The 23,845-nt window shown below is 41.8% G+C and overlaps 1 protein-coding gene across 1 annotated transcript in view; it reads right to left on the reverse strand.

Annotated features, from left to right (window-relative positions):
- LOC139743830 (LIM domain transcription factor LMO4-like) overlaps nucleotides 1-23,845 on the reverse strand; it is a 107,613-nt gene that overhangs the window by 56,498 nt on the left and 27,270 nt on the right. Inside the window, exon 2 of the mRNA XM_071654288.1 lies at nucleotides 1,850-2,123. Within this exon, the coding sequence (XP_071510389.1) occupies nucleotides 1,850-2,123 (274 nt within the window). The remainder of the gene's footprint in view (nucleotides 1-1,849; nucleotides 2,124-23,845) is intronic.

The raw sequence follows: 23,845 nt of genomic DNA on the forward strand, positions 1-23,845 counted from the left end.
CTGAAATTTTTCTTGACACTTTGCAGCTTGGACTCACGTGTAAACCTATTTGCTGTTCAAATTTCATCACTTTTCCAATCCGTATACGACATGTATTGTTAGGATACATGGTTATCCGAAATGCGCTTTAATTTTTCTCTGATCTATATCTCAAATACGGAAATTACTTGAACACGATCCCAAACAATTTCATTACGTATCCCAACGTTCTTCTTTTTGTCTTAGGGGATTCTTTATTGTTTTTCATTTTCTCGAAGAGCTCCTATACATACGCATGCTTGTATGACAAATTGCCAAATTATACGTATACTACCAATAATAAAAGAAGGTTCTTCCTGGCTTCAACTGCCGATCGAATCCCGGCGGAATAATGTATCAAATCGCCTGCCATACTCTTTGAATTCATTCATAGCATGTTAGAATGACAGAATGTCCTCTTGGCGCACCCAGCAGACTGCGGGCACGAGTCGTTTCGAGACGAAATTGTGACCGCCCGACACAATGGCCCAACGACAGCATCACCTAATCGACCACAGTAAGAGTCTGTCGCGCGAGACTAAATCCTGCCAACTATGGCGCTCATCTGCGATGGATGAGGGAAGGAGTAGTTGATAGATGAGCGGGACAGGAAATGAGACCATTTGAACTTGAGAGGGATAATGCCCAAGCCGGCTCCCTGTCTTCGAGAGAACGAGCACGCCAATGCGCGCCAATGTGCTTGTCTTTTTTTCGCCCGCGCTCTATTTGCAAGTTGCTTCGAGGTGATCGATTGTATCGCACATTTTCTTTTTTTTCTTTCGTTTATTTTTTGCTGTTTGTTCTTTTGGTTATGTCGATCGATTATTGCGAGAAAATGATCGGCGTCATATGGATGATGCGGCAGGTAAAATAGGTCAGTGGAGCGAGAGACTCTTGTGGTTAGTAACTTCATGTTTGTTTGTTTTTTTCCCCGCTGTACGCGCTGAAAACAAAACTTAACAAGCCTGACCCAAAGTGTACATTCATTTTGACAGATTTTATTGTTGTTGCTGTTGTTGTTGTTGTTGTTGTTGTTGTTGTTGTTGTTGTTGTTAATTTCGTTGCTGTTTTTCGCTTAGCCATGTTTGCGGCAAATTGGGAGATGGGGAGAGCTACAGTATTTCGATATATTATCTGTTACAGGAAGTGTAATTCTAATTAGACGAGGTCCTCTTAGCAACTTAATCAGATAAGACCACATGAAGAAAGTCTAGTAAAAGATTTCACTAATTGTAAGTGTACGTTCTTGCGTTTGTGATCATGTCAACTGCGGAAAGAGTGTGACAATTTTTAAGACCATCCCCAACTCTGTAACATGACATATGTATTATAACTGCGTCATAACATCGAGTTAAACACGTTGCGTTCGTTCCTTATTCAGACTCGTTACCGAAATGCTGGTCATTTCTTTGGACACGTACACCGACCTCTACATCTTACTTCTCACTCTATCTGTTTCTCTTCATCAATTAACAACTCATTTCCCTAAAGAATGATTTTATGGTTGAGTACCTCAACTCATCCTTCTCCCCAACCATTCATCCATGCCTTATTTAATTACTATATAATGCTGAGGCATATTTTATTCATTCATTCATTCAATCAATCAATCAGTCATTCATCCATTGAATAGCGACAATATGACAATCTACACACATTATTATTCACTTTGGCTTTTTCCACAAGATCAATCACATCGTGGTCATCATTGCACATGCTCACAAATTGACGGTACCAAAAAAAAAAAATCATCCCTCACACACGACAACAGCAAAAATGAGCGTTCAATTACCGCTGTCGCTGCAGTCATTTGCTAGCGTCTCTCACTTACCTGAGGTAATCTTTCTTGCAGAGGATCATGCCCGCCTTCGAGAAACACGAGTGACCAATGTCCCCCAACTGGACGTTGCAGCACGAGCACTTCAGGCAGCCCGTGTGCCAAAACCGGTCGACTGCGTGCAGCAGGAAGCGGTCGATGATCTTACCGCCGCAACCGGCGCAGCATCTTACCGCGTTGTTGTTGTTATTGTTGTTGTTGCTGTTGTTATTGTTGTTATTTGGCGTCGTTGTTGGCCGGTTTTCCTTGGAGTTGTCCATGTTGTTTGCTGTGTGGGGAAACAAAAAGGGAACGAAGAGAATGAGAAAATGCATTCAGATTTCCTCTCCATGTATGTTTTTCTTCCTCGTTTCTCATTCCATCTTATATTTAGCTCATGCGACATCAGGAGTTGTCGGCAGTCAGGACGAAAATGCGTTTTCTCTTGACTCAAATCGATAACTTCATGCGAGATGGGATTATTTTACGTTGAGGATAGATCAAGTACTCAACGTCCCAGTGTCCTCTTACTTTGCTGGGGGAATATTTTTCATTCTTTTCTGATGCGGCTCCGACTGATAAAAGGGGGGAATATTCACTTCAAATGAATAGGAGTAAGTACTAAATGTAATCAAATATAGTGCATGGAAACGCTAAAAGCTAGAACGTAATAATGCATTTCGCCTAATGCTTTTAGTAAATGACGTTATCCACGTGATAAATGGGCTTATTCCATATTTCATTAAGGCAGTTTACGCATACAGGAGGAAACTCGAACCGACCGGAGCATTTTAGCGGTCGTGATCGTGTTATGGAGCTCGTCTGCATTTTCTTTTGAATTACACCGACATATTACTTCTAATGTGTGCTTATCATTTTGTCTGTCTGTCTACGTATTTGTCTCTCTACTGCACTGCCGTCTGTACAGCATTGATTTTTCATGTGGCTCCCTCATAAGAGAGTCTAATTACATAATTGAGTCAGGGTAAGTGGAGCATCTTTTTCAGAGGCTATGCATGTAATTTCTGGCAGTCTAGAGCAGGAAGAAGCCCCAAAAATGACTAAAAGGAGGGAGAAAATGCACCACCAGATGACCTTATACACGGGTATTTGGGTAACAAGATCTCTTTAAGTAGGGGGGTTAATCGAGAACGCACATAAGGAACATTGCTGTTCTGGTACTCCGGGAGAAAAAGGACGGTTCTCTGTGCATTAAAAGGCGAGGGGTGGCTGTTTGCTCTGTGGGTGGGGGGGGGGGGGGATGGCAGGGAGGGGAGGGGCGGGGCAAGAGGAGAATAATGCCTAGATTGTTGTACACAATTTCATAAGATAAAATCATCTTTCACAAATAATGATATCTGTCTATTTCCGCTTCCGGTACGTTCTCCTTTCAGATTCTAATATCTCACGAAACAAAACTACCCACGATTTCTTCAAGATTATTATGGACTAAAGCATATCTTTCCCCTCCATTTTCAAGGATGGAGTTAAGAAGGGGGAGTACTCTTTCCGCTTCCGGTCCGCATGATAACCTTCTAATTAGCATCTTCACGGCACTTATTGTCTATTATTGTTGTTATTGTTGATGTTAAGTCTGTACAATCACTTTTGGGACCCGCAGGAGGAACAGTTAAGTCTGCATATCAGGGCTGTAACTTTCATGTCGCTTTATCATACTTTTCTGTCTTCATAATGTTTATCTAATTGTATAAATATGTTTGTATATGTCTAAATTTGGTAAACAAATAAATAATTTCATATCAAAAGCGACACGAACAGGCCGACACAATCTCAAGAGCGCATTTTGAATGTTCAATTTTTTTTTCTCTCTGTTTACGTTAAACAGATTCTCCAACCCGCGTTCTGCCCTCCTATATGCGTAGGCACAACATGGCGAGCTATGTATACTCAGACTCGAGAAAGGCTTGTGAGTGTGCGAATATTTATGAACACATTAATAAGCTTTTATCTTCTTTCTTCTTCTCGTCGCCACGACCTGCGCGTTTCACTGATACATCATTAACAAGAGGTAACAGTTGCGGGGGAGCCCAGGGGAAGGGCTGGTATTAATACAGTATGGACAAGCAGAAAGTTAATTTAACGTGCCAAGGTGCGACCTCACTGAAGGGCGAGATATGTGGCACGGTGCGGAGTAACATTTCCAGCACTACCACATAAATATTCATCGGCCGGTCATTGGAATATTCATGAGGCTTGATTAATAACATGTTAAAGCGCGGACTCCAGGGACACGCGGTGAGAGATTGCTAGATTAGTTTCATCTTTCCGCCACGCATTGCGCTGAAACCGAGAAAACAAAGATAATGAGATTTGAAATATACACCGGTGTGAGGATCTAATGAAATTTTTGCGCCACGCGCGCATGACAGTCAATACATTAAAGCCGGAGTCGTGCGCGGAAATCATCCCCAATGTTTAGAATCGGCTACAACATCGCGTTTTGATATTCTCTGCCATTTTGTTTTGCTGGGGATTTTTTTTCCTCTCTCTTATGCTCATTATAAAAGGCAAGCCTTCACGGTTCAGTATCCGTCGCTCAGAAATAGTTGCTGAAATAATTCCTCCTCGCCTCACGCGGCCGGCATGCGAGACATAATAAGTCGTGTTGCATTGTCACGGCGAACATTGGTCTCCCCCGATCGAATGCAATGATAAGGACTTAATAGATACACGCCAAAGCAAGGATGTAATGTCCTCAGCTTTTCTCCACTCGCACCCTGCATCAGGGTGGCTTTGAAGCTAATTTATTTCCCAATCGCAGCAGGATTACCCAACTGATTGAACCGATTACCGTCGTTCTCCTTTGAAAATTAATATATGTCAGAAAACAAAAACTACCCACGATTTCTTCAAGATTATTGCGGACTGAAGCATATCTCTCCTCGCCATTCTCAAGGATGGCAATAGGAACGGGAATACGGCCCGGATATTCGGTGGGTAATAAGAAATATTGATCGTTATTTGATGAGCTTATTTTCAAGAGATTGGTTCTGAAAGAGAAACGCTTGGGCGACAACGATGTTGTGCGAAACTTGATGGGAGACTTGGTGCAGTAAAAACGCATGCCCGTGCTGCCATAGACACATGGGGAGCACTATAATATAATATAATATTATAGTTTTTATCTCTGCCCTGGCGAGAAGAGAGTTGAAAAGAGACATAGAAAAACACGTGAGAAAGAGAGAGAGAGAGACAGAGAGGGCAAGGAATAGAGAAGAGAATACACACACACACACACACACACACACACACACGTACAGTAACGGGGGAAGAGAACGTGAGAATAAGAGAGAGAGGGAGGGAGAGAGAGAGGCCAAGATGGCAGCACATTATTGGCCTAGCCTCAACCCCGCATCAGAACGCCATTACTCGCGCTGATATCGCTTGGTTTGATGAAGTCGTAATACGTTGTGAACACTTCTATTTGCGTCGGGACTTCATTTATCTATACCCTGGCTCTGCCCACCCTTTCTACTTATCATCTCCTGCCCGTCCCCTCCCCCCCCCCCCCCCCCCGCCTCCCTCCCTCCGGGTCTGTTTGACAACCAATTTCTTCAATTGATTTTATCCCCTTCAGTCGCAGTCCAGAGAAATTTGATTTATCGTGATTTCTTTTTTTGGCTGTTAATTTTTGAAGGCAAATATTGGATGAAAAGCGACGGTGAGCGCGGCGTAGGTGTCTAACACCGATCGTTCGCCGCGACTTGATGGCCAGAAGAATATCCTCATACATGTCGCACTGCACACCGCTGTATAGTAACAACGAACACTCAGCAAGTAAGGTACTTGCCATATGAATTGTTGGCAAAGTGTAATATCAACTCTGTGGAAAACATTTCGAGTTTCTTCCCTTGGTAACGGAGAATTCTTGTGGTTACGCTGAGAGCGGTTGCGGACTATTTGCACGACGTCTTCCGTTTGCTTTGTTTTGTTTCACTGTAACCAAATAGGCAAGTGGAGAGGTTGGTCAGTGCACACGGCAACGTTTGAATCATGGTCCTCATTTCACTGATTGCATGATGTTTTCATATCATTGCGACTTTTATTAGATGCTTCAATGTTATCATGGTCCCTCAACAATGACGAGAAAGAATCCGAGTAAACGCCGAATTTTCTCCTCATTCAGGATCTCGTTGTCATGCCATAAGTTCATATTGAATTTCACAAGAAAGATAATCAAGCCGAACAAAAACTATCATAATTACGGATGATGATCCGCGCCGTAACGATGATAATGAACAAGATGTCATTTCTGAACATTCATGCAGGCTAATAGTCATTCGATGACAAGTATGAACGCGTTCGCATGTATACAACACATTGTAGCGTCCACTGGAAATACAGTTTTTGATTATCCGTTCAGATTGGAGGAAGGAAAAACAAAAACAAGCAAACAAACAATGAAATAAATACACGTAAAGAAACGGGAGATACAACTGCACCCTTGTTTTGCTTTGATTGTGAGAACCCATATATCTTACCTCTTATATACATTACAGATGTAGAGGAATTAACAAACACAAAGTGATGTGTCCACTCTCATATTGGAGGCGTGTGTTGAAAATATCGCTTGTATAATAATGTTCGACCAAGTCGGAAAAAAAAATCATGACATCACATAAGGAGCTACGTTGTGTAGTGACGGTGGTATTATATTACCTCCACAATGGAACGCCTTTCCGCGCGGACATTGTCAATGACAAACCTTAATAGTTCCCTTTCATCCTTTCATTGATATCGTATGTTATGGCAACCGCCCTGGATAACGGTAAGAATAGAGACTAATAGCTACGATATTCTTAAAAAGAGAGTGACAGTTCTGGTTTTTTTTCCTGAAATACACTCACAGTACAATCATTGTTCCCCTCAGTTGATGTACGTACTAACATCCTTTACTATACGAACAGCGAAAAGATACACTAGCTTTCCTTTTTTTACGTGCGGTATTATATTCTCTCCTGAATGCGGTGGATTTAAAGGAACGCTCTGCTAAAAGGCTCGTCCAGGCTTACATTCTATAAAAAAAAGAAGAAGGAGAATTACTGTTGCAGAGATGTCCAAATACCGTAATCTGACAAGCCTAAATGGGTGACTTCAGATCATCATGTGTGACTTAACTCCTAGTCGGTATATACCTAGAACAAGAAAATGGCTATTCTGCCTCCTATAGATCACAGGATTTATTGGGGGTTAAAGCGGACACAAAGCATAACCTTTTCTAACAGAATCGCACCAGTAAGCAGTGAAAAATAAAATGGGTGAGGAGAAAGGGGGGATGTTGCAGAAGCTAAATTCAAAAGGCCAATTTCAAACGTAGCGTAACAAACGCAAAGGGGTACACACGGTTTGTGAAGGTAGATGCTACTGCTGAAAGAAGAAATTGCCCAAATGGACGAAGCTCTATTCCATAACCGCTTAAAAACGAAACGGTCCTAAAAGAAATGCATGCGCTTGTATTTCTGTGCGGTGTAACGAGTGGTGTTTCCCTTGCAACAAAGCACGAACCCACGCAGGATGATTCTTGCTGAACATCCACCTCACACCAACGACGCCTGTCCCCCTTCCTCAGCAGAAATCTCATCTCGCGCATGAAGTATTCGAAATTGCAATTGTACGAGAAAAAAATAAATATGAACATTTTGTTGGTTCGTGATATCAGCGCCTTTTTGCCAGTTCCCCCGCCTTTTGGGAGGGAAAGTGATTCTACGGGGAGTGATTGGTATGCGTAGCACGTTACAATCATCCGGTATTGATCATTGAAGGCAAAATGAAACAGGAGGGAGACGTAGCGGTGGCAGCGTAAAATACATAAAGCAATCACAAATTCATCTTTTTCCAAAACGTGCATAATATCTCCCACCTCTTCTGCGTAATTTAATGTGTAGGACACATATTTCCCTCTTCTCCATTTTCCTCCTTCTGTTCTTCTTCATCATCCCCTTTTCCTTCTTCTTTTGTGTTATTATCACTTTAAAAAAATACCTCCACACAGTAGGGGGGGGGGGGCGTAATGGTATACACATTTGCATCAGAGTGTTATGCAACGTGAGAGAATAAGAAAGCACGGGCTTGTTCAGAAATTTTCACGTAAAAATCATGGTTAGCGACAAACCACCAATAAAACCTGAGGAATCTTCGGAAATTAAATAATTTACAGTATTCGGTATTTCGTCGATCCTTTTTTTTTTTTTTTAACTGAGAGGTGTGATGCTAAATCATATGTCCCAGTTTGAATCAATAATGTGGGGGGGGGGGTCATTTGTAATAATACATGAATTCAAACGACTCATTACAAATAAAATCTTACGAGACCATGACTAGACTCTCAATGGGTCTACGGAAACTAAAAGACTTTTCCTCCATTCAAGTTTTCGTCATGCAGAATTTCTTCAAATGGCAAGGCATGCATTCTATCATGAACGATTTTTTTTTTTTCACAAGACTAAATTTTCCTATTTTATATCTTCTTCGTACACATTTCTGGAGATGGTGATATTAAACTCCCTCCAATTCTATTGCCTTTATGTATCGTATGAAGTAAGTCTCATTCCTTTGGCCTGATTTTGTATTTTAATCATGTTTCCCTGCAGACAAGAACAAAAATACAATTTGTTGATTTTTTCAAAGAAGAGAGAAAAAAATATAAATATATGTGATTCAACAATTGCGGTTGTCATTTTTGTAAAAAGCAATGTCATCTGAAAATTACTCCAGTTCGGTACACTGCATATAGCGGCAGACATATTCCAAACGTATGTGAACGAAATGATTTGACCCTGTCGCAACAAGGAACAGAAAGTAATCACATGTATTTGATTGTTTGACCGCTCTATTTAATCGCCGCATAAACGGAGACGGAGTAACATATATTGGGCGAGTTGTTTTTCGGCGATCGAAAATTGGATGGACGACCAGTCGGCATTTCTTCATAAACCTATCACGTTTGATACTTGTATCTCACAAGACGTTGTAACGAACAATTCACCTTGCTATAGTAGAGCATACTTCAGTACTCGTAATTCGTTTCGAGCAGAGTACGCGAGTGCTTACGAGGGTGGTGAAGGTACGATATGAGACGATTTTGTGGCTGATGTAAAAACAGTCGAAATAAGTGTCTGCCTTTTAACCGCCACTGGCGTCTATATCCTTGACCACATTAAGACAAGTTGTGAACACTCGCAAAACATATGAACAAGGACTTGGCGACAATTATGATGCAGATGCACGTACACACACACACACACACACACACACACACACACACACACACTACATACCCCCCCCCCCCCCTTCTTTCTTTGTCATTGTCTAACTAATCCATAGTGTTTCTTCCCGGTTTTCTTCTATACGCTGCTTTCCTAAGCTGCACAGTATACTCTTGAAAAATGTTCGATCAAGACTAGAAACACCACAGAACACACTCCTGCAAAAGCGCCTCAAAAAGGCGGGAAAACGAATCTCGAGTCGTATCTTCCCACCTTACTTCTCTCCCCCCGAAGAAACGGAACGGAGGGTATGAGGGAGAAGGAAAAAAAAATCATAGCACTTATTACCTGATGTATTTCCATTCAATTAATTTCACATCATTGTAATTTGTTCCGCATGGCGTCCCATACTAATAGTCTTCCCTGGCGCTCCCAGCAATGTTGCGCAAACTTGATCGATCATTAGCGCCACCCAATTTCGCCGATTATAACGTACGTGTATATACATCTTCATAGCCAGCGTGCGCAACCAGACCGGCTTTTCCATTAATAGTTCTTTCCACGTGTGACGGAAGGGGTGGTAGGGAGGCGGTGGAAAGGGGGAAAGAGAAGCGGGAGAACGAGCAATATTCCAAGTTCATTTGTGCGCGACTGTCCGTGAAGGAAGCAAATGGCATGGTAAGTAATTAGTGTTAAGATCTCCAACCGAGTGTTTTGAAGTCAGGAGCTACATAATCTAGTGAACCTTGGTCAAACTCTGCTTTGGTGTTATTGTTGTTGTTGTTGCCATCTCTCCTCTGCGTTCTCGTCGAAGGCGAAAATGATTCCAACTTGGCAGTCTGTCATCCGCGTTGACGAGCGATTTGCAATATACAACACTTCACTCGGCACACTCGCGTGGTATACGTTACAAGAGTTGGAACATTATGGAACGCGTAATTGCATTTCTGCCATATTTGCCTTTTTCCCCGGTACAGTCACTTTAATATTACCACAGTAATTGTCACAAAATTCATTCCAAGACTATTCCCGAATGGAAGATGGAGGGAGATGGAAGAAAAGAAAATAGAGAAGGGTATAAAGTAGATGAAGGGCAGAGCGTGGGAAAATGGCGTCTAGAACAGCCATCAACACAAACGCAATAACACAGGCGAGGTAGTGGGGCAATAATTTGCGTCGCTTGTCAAATGAGTACTTACTTACACGTGTATATTAAAGAACAAATTTTGGGGAGGAATATTGTGAACAATTCACTGACTGTCTTTCCTTTTCTGTACGTTACCCCCTCGCCACCCCCCCCCCCCCCCCGCGTTTGCTTGTTTTTCATCTGTCTCGCTTTCTATCGTCGCGGGCATTTTGCTACCAATTGCATACCCATCCAATCTGTTCAATGTAGGCTTACTGATATTAACGATAATATAGATATACATTTCTCTTACTGCCTGTCTCGTCTGTTGGTCTGTTGGTCTGTTTGTCCGTCTGAATATCTGTCTCTCTTTTCTATCCGTATCACTCACTCACTAACGCATATTATATATATATACAGAACATTACCTCCAAGAAGCTTACGGAGTGCGAAAGCCGAAATGATTGCACGCCAACCCAGGAGCACATTAATCTTGATGGAACATGACAGAGCGAAATGAAATGAGTCAAATACCATTCCGGGATGGAAGAGCCGGACAACGGCCGACAGAGATTCACTACACACACGTCAAAACAGCTTGAAGGGTTTGGTGATATATTTGGTGTCGAACCCATCGTAAGTAAGCATCTCGCGGAATGAGTGAGGACATTTTCATCACATTATTTGTTCGTGACTTAATGTAGCGATATGTGAAACGATGTGACACAGAAATTGGCGATCCCCACTCCCCCTCCCCCTCCCTTCTTCCACGAGCTTTCAATTTGGACTGTTTGTCATCACTTCTTAGCATCAATAATGCACACGTAAGTTCTGCTTGAATTACACACATTGAGACAAGATTAAATTGTGGAATGCGTCGACATTATCAAGGACTCGTCATGTGCATGCTAGTTTAGGCGTTACATTCTCGTCATTTCCGCTCTCATTATGTTGGTTTCATTGTCACAATCTAAATCCTATTTGCTAAGAACACGTATGCGATACAGAGGAAAGAAGGCCTGTCACAGTACGGCACTTTAAAACAGAATACGACATGACGCCTAATCCACCTAGAAGTACAAAAATGTAGGTGCTTTACAATCAATATTTACCTCAAGTTTGCATCTTCTATTTGGACGCGAAGCGTGTAATGATGTACATGTATTGACGTATTCAAGTGTGCATTGTCTAGAGTAACAACTCCTCCCTGCAATGAAAGCTATAATACGAAAATGAACGATGCACGTGTTACCTTACGTAATAATTCAAACATGAACGCTCGTACGTTACCATGGTAACAGCGACTACCAAAATATGTTGAAGTTTGACCACTTCAAAACGCGCTTCATCTTGAAACAGCTAATTCTAAGACACCAAATCATCCCATGACTTCGTGGTTATCATGTTTTAGAAAGTTGTATTTAGATTAATTTTGCTTCGATGGGATCGCGGGAAAGTTCAACGTTGAATAGGTTTCTAGTTTTGTTTTGTTTTTCACGGTAAGAATGACCAGTTGGTTATACGCATCGCGGATGACAGAAAATGAACCCGTAGATGGAAGGAGGACTGGGAGTTGAGATGTGCGGGGGACTATCCGAGGGGGTGTCTCTCGACACGTGCCTTGACCCTCCCCGAACTCTCGCCATGTATAAATGAAAACTTGCGGACAGATCCCCGTCGGAATGAGAATTGTGTGATGAACAGTTCTAAAGAAAAAACACAAAACAGAAATACCCTCACAAGTCTCTCTCCACCCCCCCCCCAATACAACAGAGGTACCAGACCACACCACACATACATATACATGCACATAAACAACAAACAAATAAACAAACAGTGAATTACATCCAAACTTACTATACTAAATCATCGTCGAAGGAAGAACAACAAAGAACTTAATCCGTTACACTAAACATTCCATTTCAAATCGTTAGACTGACATTTTAATCTATGCTGTATTTTCTTTTCGGCCTCCACGACAACGTTATCGGAGAGAAGACAACGGTTGGGGGCAAAGAACTAAGACGATGGTATGTCATGAGAACCTGCCTCACAAGGATCCTTTCAATGTCACACGCGTTTTGCCCTGCAGAAAATGAGATTACGCGCGATATAATACGGGGGCCTCCAAGATCATTTCGAGCGACGTATACAGCATTACTTGAATATCATCCACGATATTGATGTCATTCTCTTTCATTGTTGTCCTCCGTCCATTTAATGGGTCAAGTGTTCACTTCGTCGAACTTAAATTTCGATGTGCTTAGTAGGTCGCCCTCTACAGGTCAGAAGGTTACACGTATTCACGGCCCGTCAGTTACTCGGTTTTGAACTCGGCGAAGCCACACGTAATTTGGCCATGTGTTGTATATAGCTCTGTGGTTCATCTACTGGATCATAGTACATACGCAAGGGAGTTATTGATGCTCTATCTAATGTCATCTACTCATCTATCTCTCCATCTACCCATATTTCGCATGCAAAAACATATGTACTTATATAATGCCGGGGGTATATAAGATACATTTACGCAGTGACTCAAACTGAGAATCGGCTTTGTGGTCATGCGTCGCTATGGCAACGAATATTGACCTGCGTTCTGCGAAGTGGGGTTGACTTGAGCGAGGGGAAAAAAAGACAATACAGCGATCATCATGACATAATATTATTCTTTTTCTTTTCTCTGTGTATTTCACTAACTCCCTCCCCCCCCCCCTCTCTCTCTCTCTCTCTCTCTCTGCGGTCGAATCGGAGTGTCTGGAATGAAGGCTGGTTTCCAATCCATGATTTGTTTCCAAAATGCTTGCATGGCAGCCACACATGCGATTGATGCATGGAGCGGCGAAGCTAACCTGAAACATGTTGTTCATGGGTTTAATTTCATTACGAAACGACGGGGTTGATTAAACCGCGCCGAGGCATGATCGCGTTATCAGAATGAACAGGCCAAAGAAACGCGGCGCGAAGGCACGAAAATAATGGAAGAATTGAGAGCTACCGAGAGCGAGGGATGTAAGGGGTTGGGGGGGGGGGGGAGGAGGAGGGAGAGAGGGAGAAATTGAGAGGGTAGGAGAGTACAGCATTGACATGTGTTAGCGAGTAGGAGCAAGAGGAAATGTATGAGACATCTCAGCAAGAGGAGAGGCTAGAGCGCATCAACGCGAGCGTTCCCGGGCCGTGGCAGATATATTTCCTGATTCAAAATTGTTGAAAGACGAGAAGGGATAATGCACTGTCCGGGACGGCGCGAAGTACATTTATTTGAACATGTGCCCGATAGTGTACGTTGATAAATGAGTGAGAACTATTAAGAGGAAAATTTCTGGGAGATTGGCAGCTCTATCCCTCTCTCCCCCTCTCTCCCCTTTTCTTCTCCTCTCTCCTTCATCCACCAATCGCGAAATGTTCCACGTCTACACCAGAGTATTAACAGGGGAAATTTGCGAAAGTGCACAGGGATCCAATTACAGATACATTATTTTCGTCCCGTTATTAAAGTGTTGTGGGGTACTTGGGTTTTGTCCCCCTTGTCTCCCTCTCTCTCTCCGTCTTTCCCCTACTTCAACTCGCTGCATACCTCCAAACCTGCTAATGCACTTCGTAATATTGTAAATGGAAGAAGTGATTACATGTTCTCTAATACCCGGTGATGTTTTAACGGCTGATAAGGAACAAAGTCGGATTCAAATCACTTTTGCCGAACGCGGCAAGTTCGCGGCGGAGCACGATCGGGTGCCAGCCGTCACAATTTTGACGGTTAAAGAGCTTTTGTCGTAAGTTCACGAAAGCTTTCCTGCAAATTGCTGATGGGGTAAGTGAAAGTGGGTGAATATCGGATTCTAATTTACAAGAGAGAGAGGGAATGATCGGTCTAATCAGGTGCATTTTAGAGGCAAAGTAACACGACTGCGACGTATGGCGGTGCAGTACATATCGCACCACAGAGTGCGCGTAACACTGCTGGTATTAACATCCAAAGAGCGGAGGTTGAGCTGACCAGGGTTTACCAAGAGCTAACACACTCGAAAGGAATACCAACTAAGCCGGAAAAGTTGAGAATTCACAGAAGGCCTGTATAGTGGATGAAACGCAATGGGGCAAAGATCCACAGACGATCGAATGGCGTATAGTGGGTCGTGGCGGGTTTTCGGGAAGAGAATCTGAAGCACCCACAAGAACCTGAGAGAATACAAATGATCTTGCGGAATGTCACGGTAACCAAGCCTTATGAATGGCGCTGAGGAGACATCGGGGCAGAGACTCACACGCATGTCCGTTCAGCAAGTTGTTCAGACAAATCGAAAGAGTGTGCCACAATATTCAATCTCTAAAGGGGGGAATACTCCACGTGATAAGAAGGGTAAACCACACGGGAGTGTCAGGGCACAAAGAGAAAAATAAAGAATATAAAAGCATATAAAACACCAATGAGAACGCTATAAGGCAAAGAGAGGGAGAGGGAGAGGGAGAGATATTGGGGGAAAGATATTGGGAGAGAGAAACGTTAAAAGAAAGAATGGGTGCAGAACAGAGCCCGTGGAACTCGCGGTCATGACTGCAGATTTCCCTTCGGTTTTAAAAGCCCCTTTCATTTCGGGTGCACTTATTGAAGATTGCCGCTTCGCATTGGTCTGAAACTCCACGCTGAATAGCTAAACTGGAGAGAAGGGAGGGTGTATCATGACATTTTGCTCTAATTTATCGACGCATTCGGTAAGGGGGAGCGAGAACCCACTGTATTATCTACGCTGAGAAAGAAAACGAAGATTCCATGGCATCTCTTTCCCCCCTGATTCACGAAAAGCGCGCGATGTATCATTTTCATCCAGCGCGTTTAATGTCAAGAGTATCTCAACCTCGTCTCCGTTCACAATCTAGTAAATTTAATCAACTGGATTTCCCGCCTTTTTCGTCGCGTCTGGAACGTCACCATTTTTTTTTCGTCCTTCTCATTTTCTTCCCCAATCAATAAACTGGGGTTGGACACTTTAATAATCTCGCTGAGCAGGAGGCGCAGACAGCAAGCCCTAGCTAATGAAAATTTCTCGGCGTAATGTTTTGGATTCGCGTCAAATCGGAGAGCGCGGGTTGATTAAAAGGCAAGACGCATGTATGCAGCGGACGAGATTTCATAGGGCCATAGCAGCACACCCAAAATGAATCAGATAGTAAAGAAAATGGATTGCGACGGACTAGAGAGTAAGCTCAAACGAAGTACTTGTGTCTTCCTCCAAGTTCTCGCTCACTCTTTCTCACTCTCCCAATTTTTCCCCTCTCTCTCTCTCTTCAGTTTCTTTCTTCCCATCTCCCGGTCTCTTTCTTTCGCTGTCGCTGTGCTCTGCCATCCAAAAGTTCAATTAAAATTAAGACGAGCCGTCTTGCCATATATTGGAAATATGCCTTGCAATCACTTAATATTTGAGGGTGACTGAAAACACGATGCTTCATGCGTTGAATCACAGGCTTCTTCTTTTCTCTTTTATTGCTTTTTTTTTTCTCTCCCGCTTTTTCATCAACTGACATTTCCTCTGCTCTAATCCTATAACTCTTCTTCATCTTCTCTGCTTCCTCCTTTGTACATCAATTCTCATCTCTCTCGAGTGATTTCCACTTGCTTATACTATCTATAAGTCAAGCAGAGATATTCTGCTATATACTGGTGGAACTTAGTTTTCGTGGCACACTATTTGTTTTGGGTAATGTTAATGAATTTGCGTAAAATCCAGTGTCAATACGGCAACATTCTATTCATCAGGCCGCCGTCTCCATCACACGAAGAACAAAGACACATCGCCTCATGAAAGAAATCAGACATACAGCAGTTAATGTTGACTTATTTGTTTTGATGGATATATGTTGGAATACTATATGGCACAGCGGATGGGTCGGAATAACATTTTCCTTCGAACAAGGCCAAGTTTAGCTTCATTAACAAAGGCGGATTTCAAGTACGGTATATTTCAGCACCATTAACGGAATACATACTATGTCTTTAGTATTCTTGTATCTTTTGTTGCTATTGTTGTTGTTGTTGTATCAGGAACCATTGCTATAACTCTGATGACAGTGCCTAGACTAACAATACCATACAAAAATACTTGATTGTTAACATAAGCTCTCCTAGATGAATTGGTCTCCGTTTGTTTGAAACCAAGCCGGGGATTACTCGAATGGAGTAATTGGTCCAAGGAGAAAATTACTCTCGGCAAAGCAAGGGGGAAAGAAGCAAAAGAGGAAACAACAGCGATGGGGAAATGCGAGTAATCACGAATTCCATGCTCATCAGGGCTGGGGAAATGTAAATAGTGCAGAAAGAAATTAATCTGGCCGGGTTATCTCACTGCATTTATTCTAATTCCAGCGTCGCATTGCAAAGGCTCCGCCTCTGTTTCCGAGTTACCGACAGCTCTCCCCCTAAAAATACACAGAAGCAGCATCTGTGCTATCTATATCGGAGACATTCGTTCAATTCGTCATGTTTCGGCATACAGGAGAAGGAAAAGGAGAAAGTGTGTGTGTGTGTGTGTGTGTGTGTGTGTGTGTGTGTGAGTGTCTGTCTGTCTTTGGGAGTATACGTGTCTCTTTGGATGTACTATGTGCCTCCTTTTCAGCACACAGCGTGTTTCCGTATAGATCGATCGCTTCTAATAAGGATATGAAATTGCAATACTCTTGTTTTTTTCTTCTTCACCTGCCCTCTCTTCTCATCAGTTTAAAAGGCCCAGATTAATCAGAAGAATGGCTGTGTGGCAAATTACGTCTGGAGGCTCCATGCGAGTAACAACTGTCCACATGACAACACCAACATTACAAGATGGGACTACAAGCAATGAAATGAAACGAGGCACACATTCAGCGATACGTCACATTTGAAGCTCGGCACAAAAATGTGTGCGTGTGTGTGTGTGTGTGTGTGTGAAAGAGAGAGAGAGAGTGAGTGTGTATGTGAGAGTATGTGTGTATGTGTGTGTGTGTGTGTGTGTGTGTGTGTCTATAGAGTTGATTGCTTCCTAACACTACGATTACCGTTGAACTGCGTTATTTCATAATAACCCAATATCAATTTGACCTCGGGCAGTCTGAGAATTACACTGTTATAAAAGCATCCATGTAATCACAAGAAAGGTATGTCTCACTTCAGTTTGCAAATGCTGAAATCCTCATTTACGAATTCTACAGCATTTTTTTCTCTCTACACTTTGGAGCTATTGCAACAGAGTCATGACTACAGATAGTTGACTTTGAATACTGTTACGACACACAGGCGTACACTGGGCTACATAATGTAATATGTATATGAATTATAGATACTTGGTGTTTATTGTTCAGGTTAAATATATGTCAATTTGGAAGACAAGCGATCTGTAAAACGATTGATTCATAATAAATAGACAGATAGAAATACATAGGCAGATACACACACACACACACACACACACACACACATATATATATATATATATATATATATATATATATATATATTATATATTATAAATGCATATGCACAAACACACATACATATTTTTATACTACACACATCAGGGCTCGATACTAACGTTTTTCTCTGGTGTTCTACTCGGGCAACTAGAATCTATGAATCTGAAATTTTGTGGCCCGAATAAGAAATGTAGTGGCCCGACAAAAAAGGAAATATAGAAATCAAGTTTGTATTTTAGCTGCCCGAACGAACCACCAAAAGATAGCCTTTTTTTGTAGAAATTGGTGGCCCGAAATCAATTTTTAGTGGCCCGGGCAACCGGGCCACCGCTAATGTACAGCATACATACATACACACACACATTACATCATGCATGCACGCTGTATACACACATGGCATACTAGTAACATGGACATGGCGCACTGCATTTCCTACACATGACATCTACCTAAGATGTTGACACAGCCAGTGTGAAACCATATGTATTTGAATCGTTCTTGTTTCTCGTCTTGAACCGACAAATTGATGACGTTGTTCAGAAAGGTGGAAAAAGGTGAAGAATATGGAAATTCTAGTCTTAGACGCAAAAGCGAAACAAGTCAAGTAAAGAATATCTGCATTGCACATCTTGTTATTGCAGCTTAAGACAACAAGCAAAACATAAAATGGAGAACGTGGGAAAGGGAAGATGAAGGAAAGTAGGAAGAAAATGGGGGAAAGGAGGAAAAAGAAGGATTCACAGGAGGAACAGATGGACAGAAAGAAGAAGGGAAGGAAAGAGAGGGAGAAATGTGTCAGAAAGAAACAGATATATAAAGAAGGAGGAGAGAGAGAGAGAGAGAGAGAGAGAGAGCCAAACTATTGCCTACTGGTGTAAGGCTATCCCTTTAAGAAGATCCACTTTACCCGAACTCGATGAATTAAGTAAGTGTCCATTATTGCGAGGTGGCGACGGTTCGAATTCATTTAATAAATGATATTAGGGAATTGGTTCACGTGACACAAACCCGCGCATTCACGAGCATTTCCCTAAACCATGCAATTTAGCTGGTAGTCTGCTCTTCTCTGTCGGTACCGGGTAGTAGTCTCCCCCACCAAACTCTTTCCTTGAAGCCTTCAATCTTCCACTTAAGCCCCGACAATGGCTAACCCCTTCATCCTCGGACGTCAAATGACCTAAAAACATACAAGATGCGGCTTTGTCTCTGTCTCCAAACTTGTTCGGCTTTTTTTTAGGAGGGCGTGAGTTGAATAGGGCATCCAAAAGGGGGAAAAGAATAGCAGCTGTCGGGTTGGCGTGCTTTGAAGAAATAGGTGGTTCACAATGGATGACATAGATGTGAATGTGAATGGCGCGACTCTATATAGACATGTCGGTGACTAGATCAGAGTGATGTTTGGACGAAATTTGACATGCATTGTGCCTGGTTGTGAGCTAGTCTCAAGTCGAATCAGCCAAGATTTCTTTTGAAGGTGTCATGAAGCGCGAAATGACATGCTCACTGCTGTCGTACATGTATATAATATATACCAACATAATATCATATAATATCATTACCATATTATGTATACAATAGTATACACAGTACATTACGTTATACATACTATAGTACATAAACAGAGAACGACGTACACAATTCTTCAAAACGTAATTGCCTCTTTCAGCTTTCTGCTTTCATAGCATTTAGAGATAAAATTGGTTATGCGAAAAGACTTAACTCTAATTTTGGATAATGTTGGGAAGCTTCCATAGAGTCGCATATGATATTTTGTTCAGTGAATATCATCAGACCTGGGCGTGCTCGCGAGCTCAAGTTCAGCCATGTAGCTCATATCACGGTCTATCAAAGCAGACTAGGAGATCCTGCTGGCACGGCCGAGGAGCTAAAAGCCCGTGTATCGCCATGCGATGTACACGAACTGAAGCCCCGGCACGCCGAGAGAAAGGTACATTAACTCTGTTTGTAATAATACACCCCAGCGCCATTAGTCCAATTCCATAAATATTTTAAAATACCGCCGTTTCTTCGTCTTCACCAACTTTTGACCGCGGGGCAAGAATGAGATGGGAAATGGCACACTGACGGCGTGGCAACCTCTCAATTAGAACGATTACTTTCTACCTTTCGAGACACAATGTCTAATGGAACTGAATCCCCTTCGCTCAGTTGTCGTTGCTGTTGTCTTTTTTCTCCATGTCATTTACATAGAGAAGACGAAGGGACTGTATCAATATAGACATCAACAGCACCTACGCACACTGACATAAATACAAGTGTAATAACTTGAGGGCAACGGAAATGCGAACTGTTCTACTCGTCTTTATTTAGCTGAATGAGCACAGACTCGGTATAGGCCTAATGTCGGCTTTTGTATATTGAAGTCGACGATATGATCAAAATTTCGCATCTCTGCTGGATTTGTTGTGCGTTTCTAACCATTTGTCTATGGAGGGCATAACTTGCTTACACTGCTGCACTTGGAAATGTGATGTGACAAGCGAACCCGAGAAGACATCCGATTTTCATCCTTGTGTACGATTATACTCCAGGGTGTGATAGCACGGTGCGAGCTTTGGTTCACGGGGCGCGCGCGCGCTACACTGTGGTAGCAGACGACAAATGGCTACCAGTAAACTATATAACGCCTCGGTGACGTTGGAGGAGACTAAGTCAACTTTGCCGACATCTTCGACTTCAAGTTCTTTTCTTCTACCTCACCATACCTCTAAGTTTCTCTTTTCTTTCTCCTGCGCCGGGGGGCCCGGGGTCTAGCAAAGTCAAATGGTTGTAAATTATCCAGTAGTCGTTCCCGCGGGTTTACTTTCGCCAAATTACATGACCGTATTTGGGTTTCTGATGACCCGCGCGTCAACGACATAAATGATGGATGTTATTTATTGCGCATGTGCAGGGTCCTACGAGACTCCAGGACCGTTCCACGTGGTTGCCTGTTCGGCTCAGTGTGAGAGCGAGCGCTGTCCACTGAGGATAGCTATCATGGTTTATTGACAGAGGACGATAGCCTTTATTTTTGGTTTCTCTCTCTCTCGCTCTCACATGTTCCTGTATGAAGATCGTTCTATAGAAGTCACCGTCCTCGAAAGAGCTCAAAGATTTGACTACTTGTTTCAAAACAACATCAAAACCCAAAAAGGGGAAAACAACAACTGCGGACATCGCCTTTAACGGCAGGTATGGCAGGCAATGTTTTCCAGATATTTGATACATACTGCGTAGAAATATTCGGGAATAACGCGGTGCGTCTGATGGCGTTCCATACACGTCACCTCACCTCGCCAACCATCGGAGATTGGGGGATTTTCCTATCCGTCGCACCATGCTGCAAAACAAGTAGCGCAATTAACCAAAGAGCACCTAGTTTCAAACCCGCTGCAAAAAGCTGGAAATATGAAATAAAAATGTGGCCTATCATAACCAAAAAAAAAAAAGAAAATTAAACTAGCATTAATTGCTCTCACGCGTCAAGTTAATGTGTACTGTACGGTGTCAGTGTAGCTGCATGTGTTTGTTCAGATATCACAGTTTATTTCTGGATGAAAAAAAAAAGAAAGAAGAAGGTATGAGTAGGGTCGTGAAGAAAGTCCTTTACATTGTAACTACATCAATGTTTTCAAAGTATATCCATTTGGATTACATGTATGAGAATAAAAAACACGATGACTTGTTTTGCGTATCAGCACCCAGGAGCATCGTGTAAGATGCGTACGTATTTACTGTGTTCACTAAACTTGTAACGTCAGTACCAAATATTAATCAACAGATTTCTGATAAAAAGTTCCGATGTTAAAGGTACTGTTTACCACTGGGAGCAGTGATTTCAAAAATGTTCAAGTTATGACATTTGATGCATAATATGTGTAGGTCAGTTCAGGGAGGTGACACGTATACCATATAAGAATTTTGCAATAAATCCCAAAATATAAGGAGATATCACTCACTAAACCGTAACTGTCGACGGTCTAGTCTAGAGACAATTTTGTTATAACTATTGTTCACATTTTTGTATATTCAACAATACTTAACATTGATTTACTGTTCAACTTTTTTACGCTGGTTGTTTCTATCCCTAACTCGCATTTTAGAACTATTCTAAAGCACTAAAGCTGGGTTTTTGTTTCATCTACAAATGGTAAATAACGCCTTAATGGACACGATTAAAAGAAAAACGTGCTGAAAATGTATGATTCTGAATAATGGATTATAACCAAGGACAGCAGCAGAACAATATTGCACAGTCATTCAACAAATTAAATGGTTCTGTGATACCAGCGGAGGCACAATTTCTACGTCTTTAGTCATAAACTGGGCTGCCCATGGCTAAATGCATCTTTACGTATCTATCATTTTGTTTGATTTTTTTTTAATAAGATAGTTTCATCGGTGCTAACGAATTCCGACACAGATGAAAATATGGCCTTTTGATTCATCACAACTTAATCAAAGGACAAGTCCACCTTCTATCATACATGTGGATTGAGTAAATGCAGCGTTATTAGTAGAACACATCAGAGAAAATCTGGGGGGGGGGAAATGGGACAATCCGTTCAGAATTTATGAATTTTTAAAGTATCTACGCAGTCACTACTGGATGAGAAGACTATACACTTGTTATACAGTATGTCACATGCGTAGGAAAATATAAAAGAGAATTTCACAAAATTTTATTTTTTTTTCAAAAAAAAGGTGTACATTTCCTCAACTTGTCAGTGACGTATGTTAAGGGTAATATTTTTCCCCCTGCCTTTTGAAAGAGGCAAGTCAAGTGTTCTTTTATTATGCGAGAAAAATGAAAATATGTTGAATTTTCTTCATATTATCTTTATATCCGTCTACACATGTGATATCACAAGTTGCAGTTGTCTTCTCATCCAGCAGTGACTTTTGAACGGATTGTCCAATTATATTTTGCATTCACTCAATCCACATGTATATTAATGTGTGTTGTTGTTCTTGGGTTTGTTTTTGTTTTTTGTCTTGTCGGAACGACATCTGCAGCGTGTCAGCAATGTCAATTGCTGTTGTCATTATGCCACAAGGAGAGAAATTTAACTTGACAGCGTATATACATGTATATTCCTTGATATCTATATCATTTAATATATCATCTACCCCTAGATATCATAACAATCATCAAATCAGGACGTGACCTATACAACATGTTTTGGATGACATTTCATCTGAATGATTGCAACTGGTGGAAAACGAAAATCCCCCCCCCCAAAAAAAAAAGAAAAAGAAAAAAAAAAGACTAGACGCAAGGCTACATCGCACCTCTCGGAATGCAATTACAGACGACTCGGTTTTTGTAGCCAAACGACCTGGATGAATGGAAAAGCTGCAACTTTCCTTCCTACGATGAATGGAGCTGATCGAGGCTAAAGTTATTGAGCAGAAGGCTAATATTCGGTCTGTTCTCACGTGACCCCGCGATGCAGGACGGACGGGCAGGTCATTCTCGGCCAAAAATGCCGATCGGGAGAGACACATTTAACGCAATAGGAATAGAGAATACAAATCAATGTACTATGTTTTTTTTCCAATGTTGTAGAATTACTCAAGACATCGTGGACGTTGTACATTTGCCGGTGCAGGTGTAACAGAAGGTATGCCAACTAAGTAACATTAATTTTTCTGTAAAGCGATTACAAGCCACAAACAAAAATGATCAGAGAGCGATCATCAGTTACTTTTTGTGCATTGATGACTTTAAAAAAAACCCCATAGATTTTAATACTTTGATGCTTCCAGACGTTTGTATTCATTGATATATACATACTTGTATCTTTTTTACTCACTTTTGAATTGTTTCGGTAAGCAAGTAGGGCTTAATCGGATTACGTTCACAATTTTATCGTTAGCAGGGTTATAGGTCTGCAAGATTAGTACGTGTTGTTCATACGCATTCATGAAAGGAATATTCAAACGAAAAGGAGAAACGCTGTTCCCTGTACAAAGGGTCAGAAGAATATCAGCGAAGGTCGCTAAATACGTAATACTTAAACCTATAAATGCATACACTTACACTGAACATATGTGCGCGTGCGTGTGCGTGTGCGTGTCTGTGTTTTGTTTTTGATTTTGCTTCTTTCTTTTTTTTTTTTGGGGGGGGGGGGGGGGATTTTACACCTGTACACCAGACATCTGGCAAGCTCTATCCCTCTCAACTTAAGGCTACCGATAAGAGAAGCGAAAATG

This window comes from Diadema antillarum, unplaced genomic scaffold (assembly GCF_040938485.1).
Source record: "Diadema antillarum isolate AM-2024a unplaced genomic scaffold, OU_Dant_1.0 scf00000035, whole genome shotgun sequence".
Classification (NCBI taxonomy): domain Eukaryota; kingdom Metazoa; phylum Echinodermata; class Echinoidea; order Diadematoida; family Diadematidae; genus Diadema; species Diadema antillarum.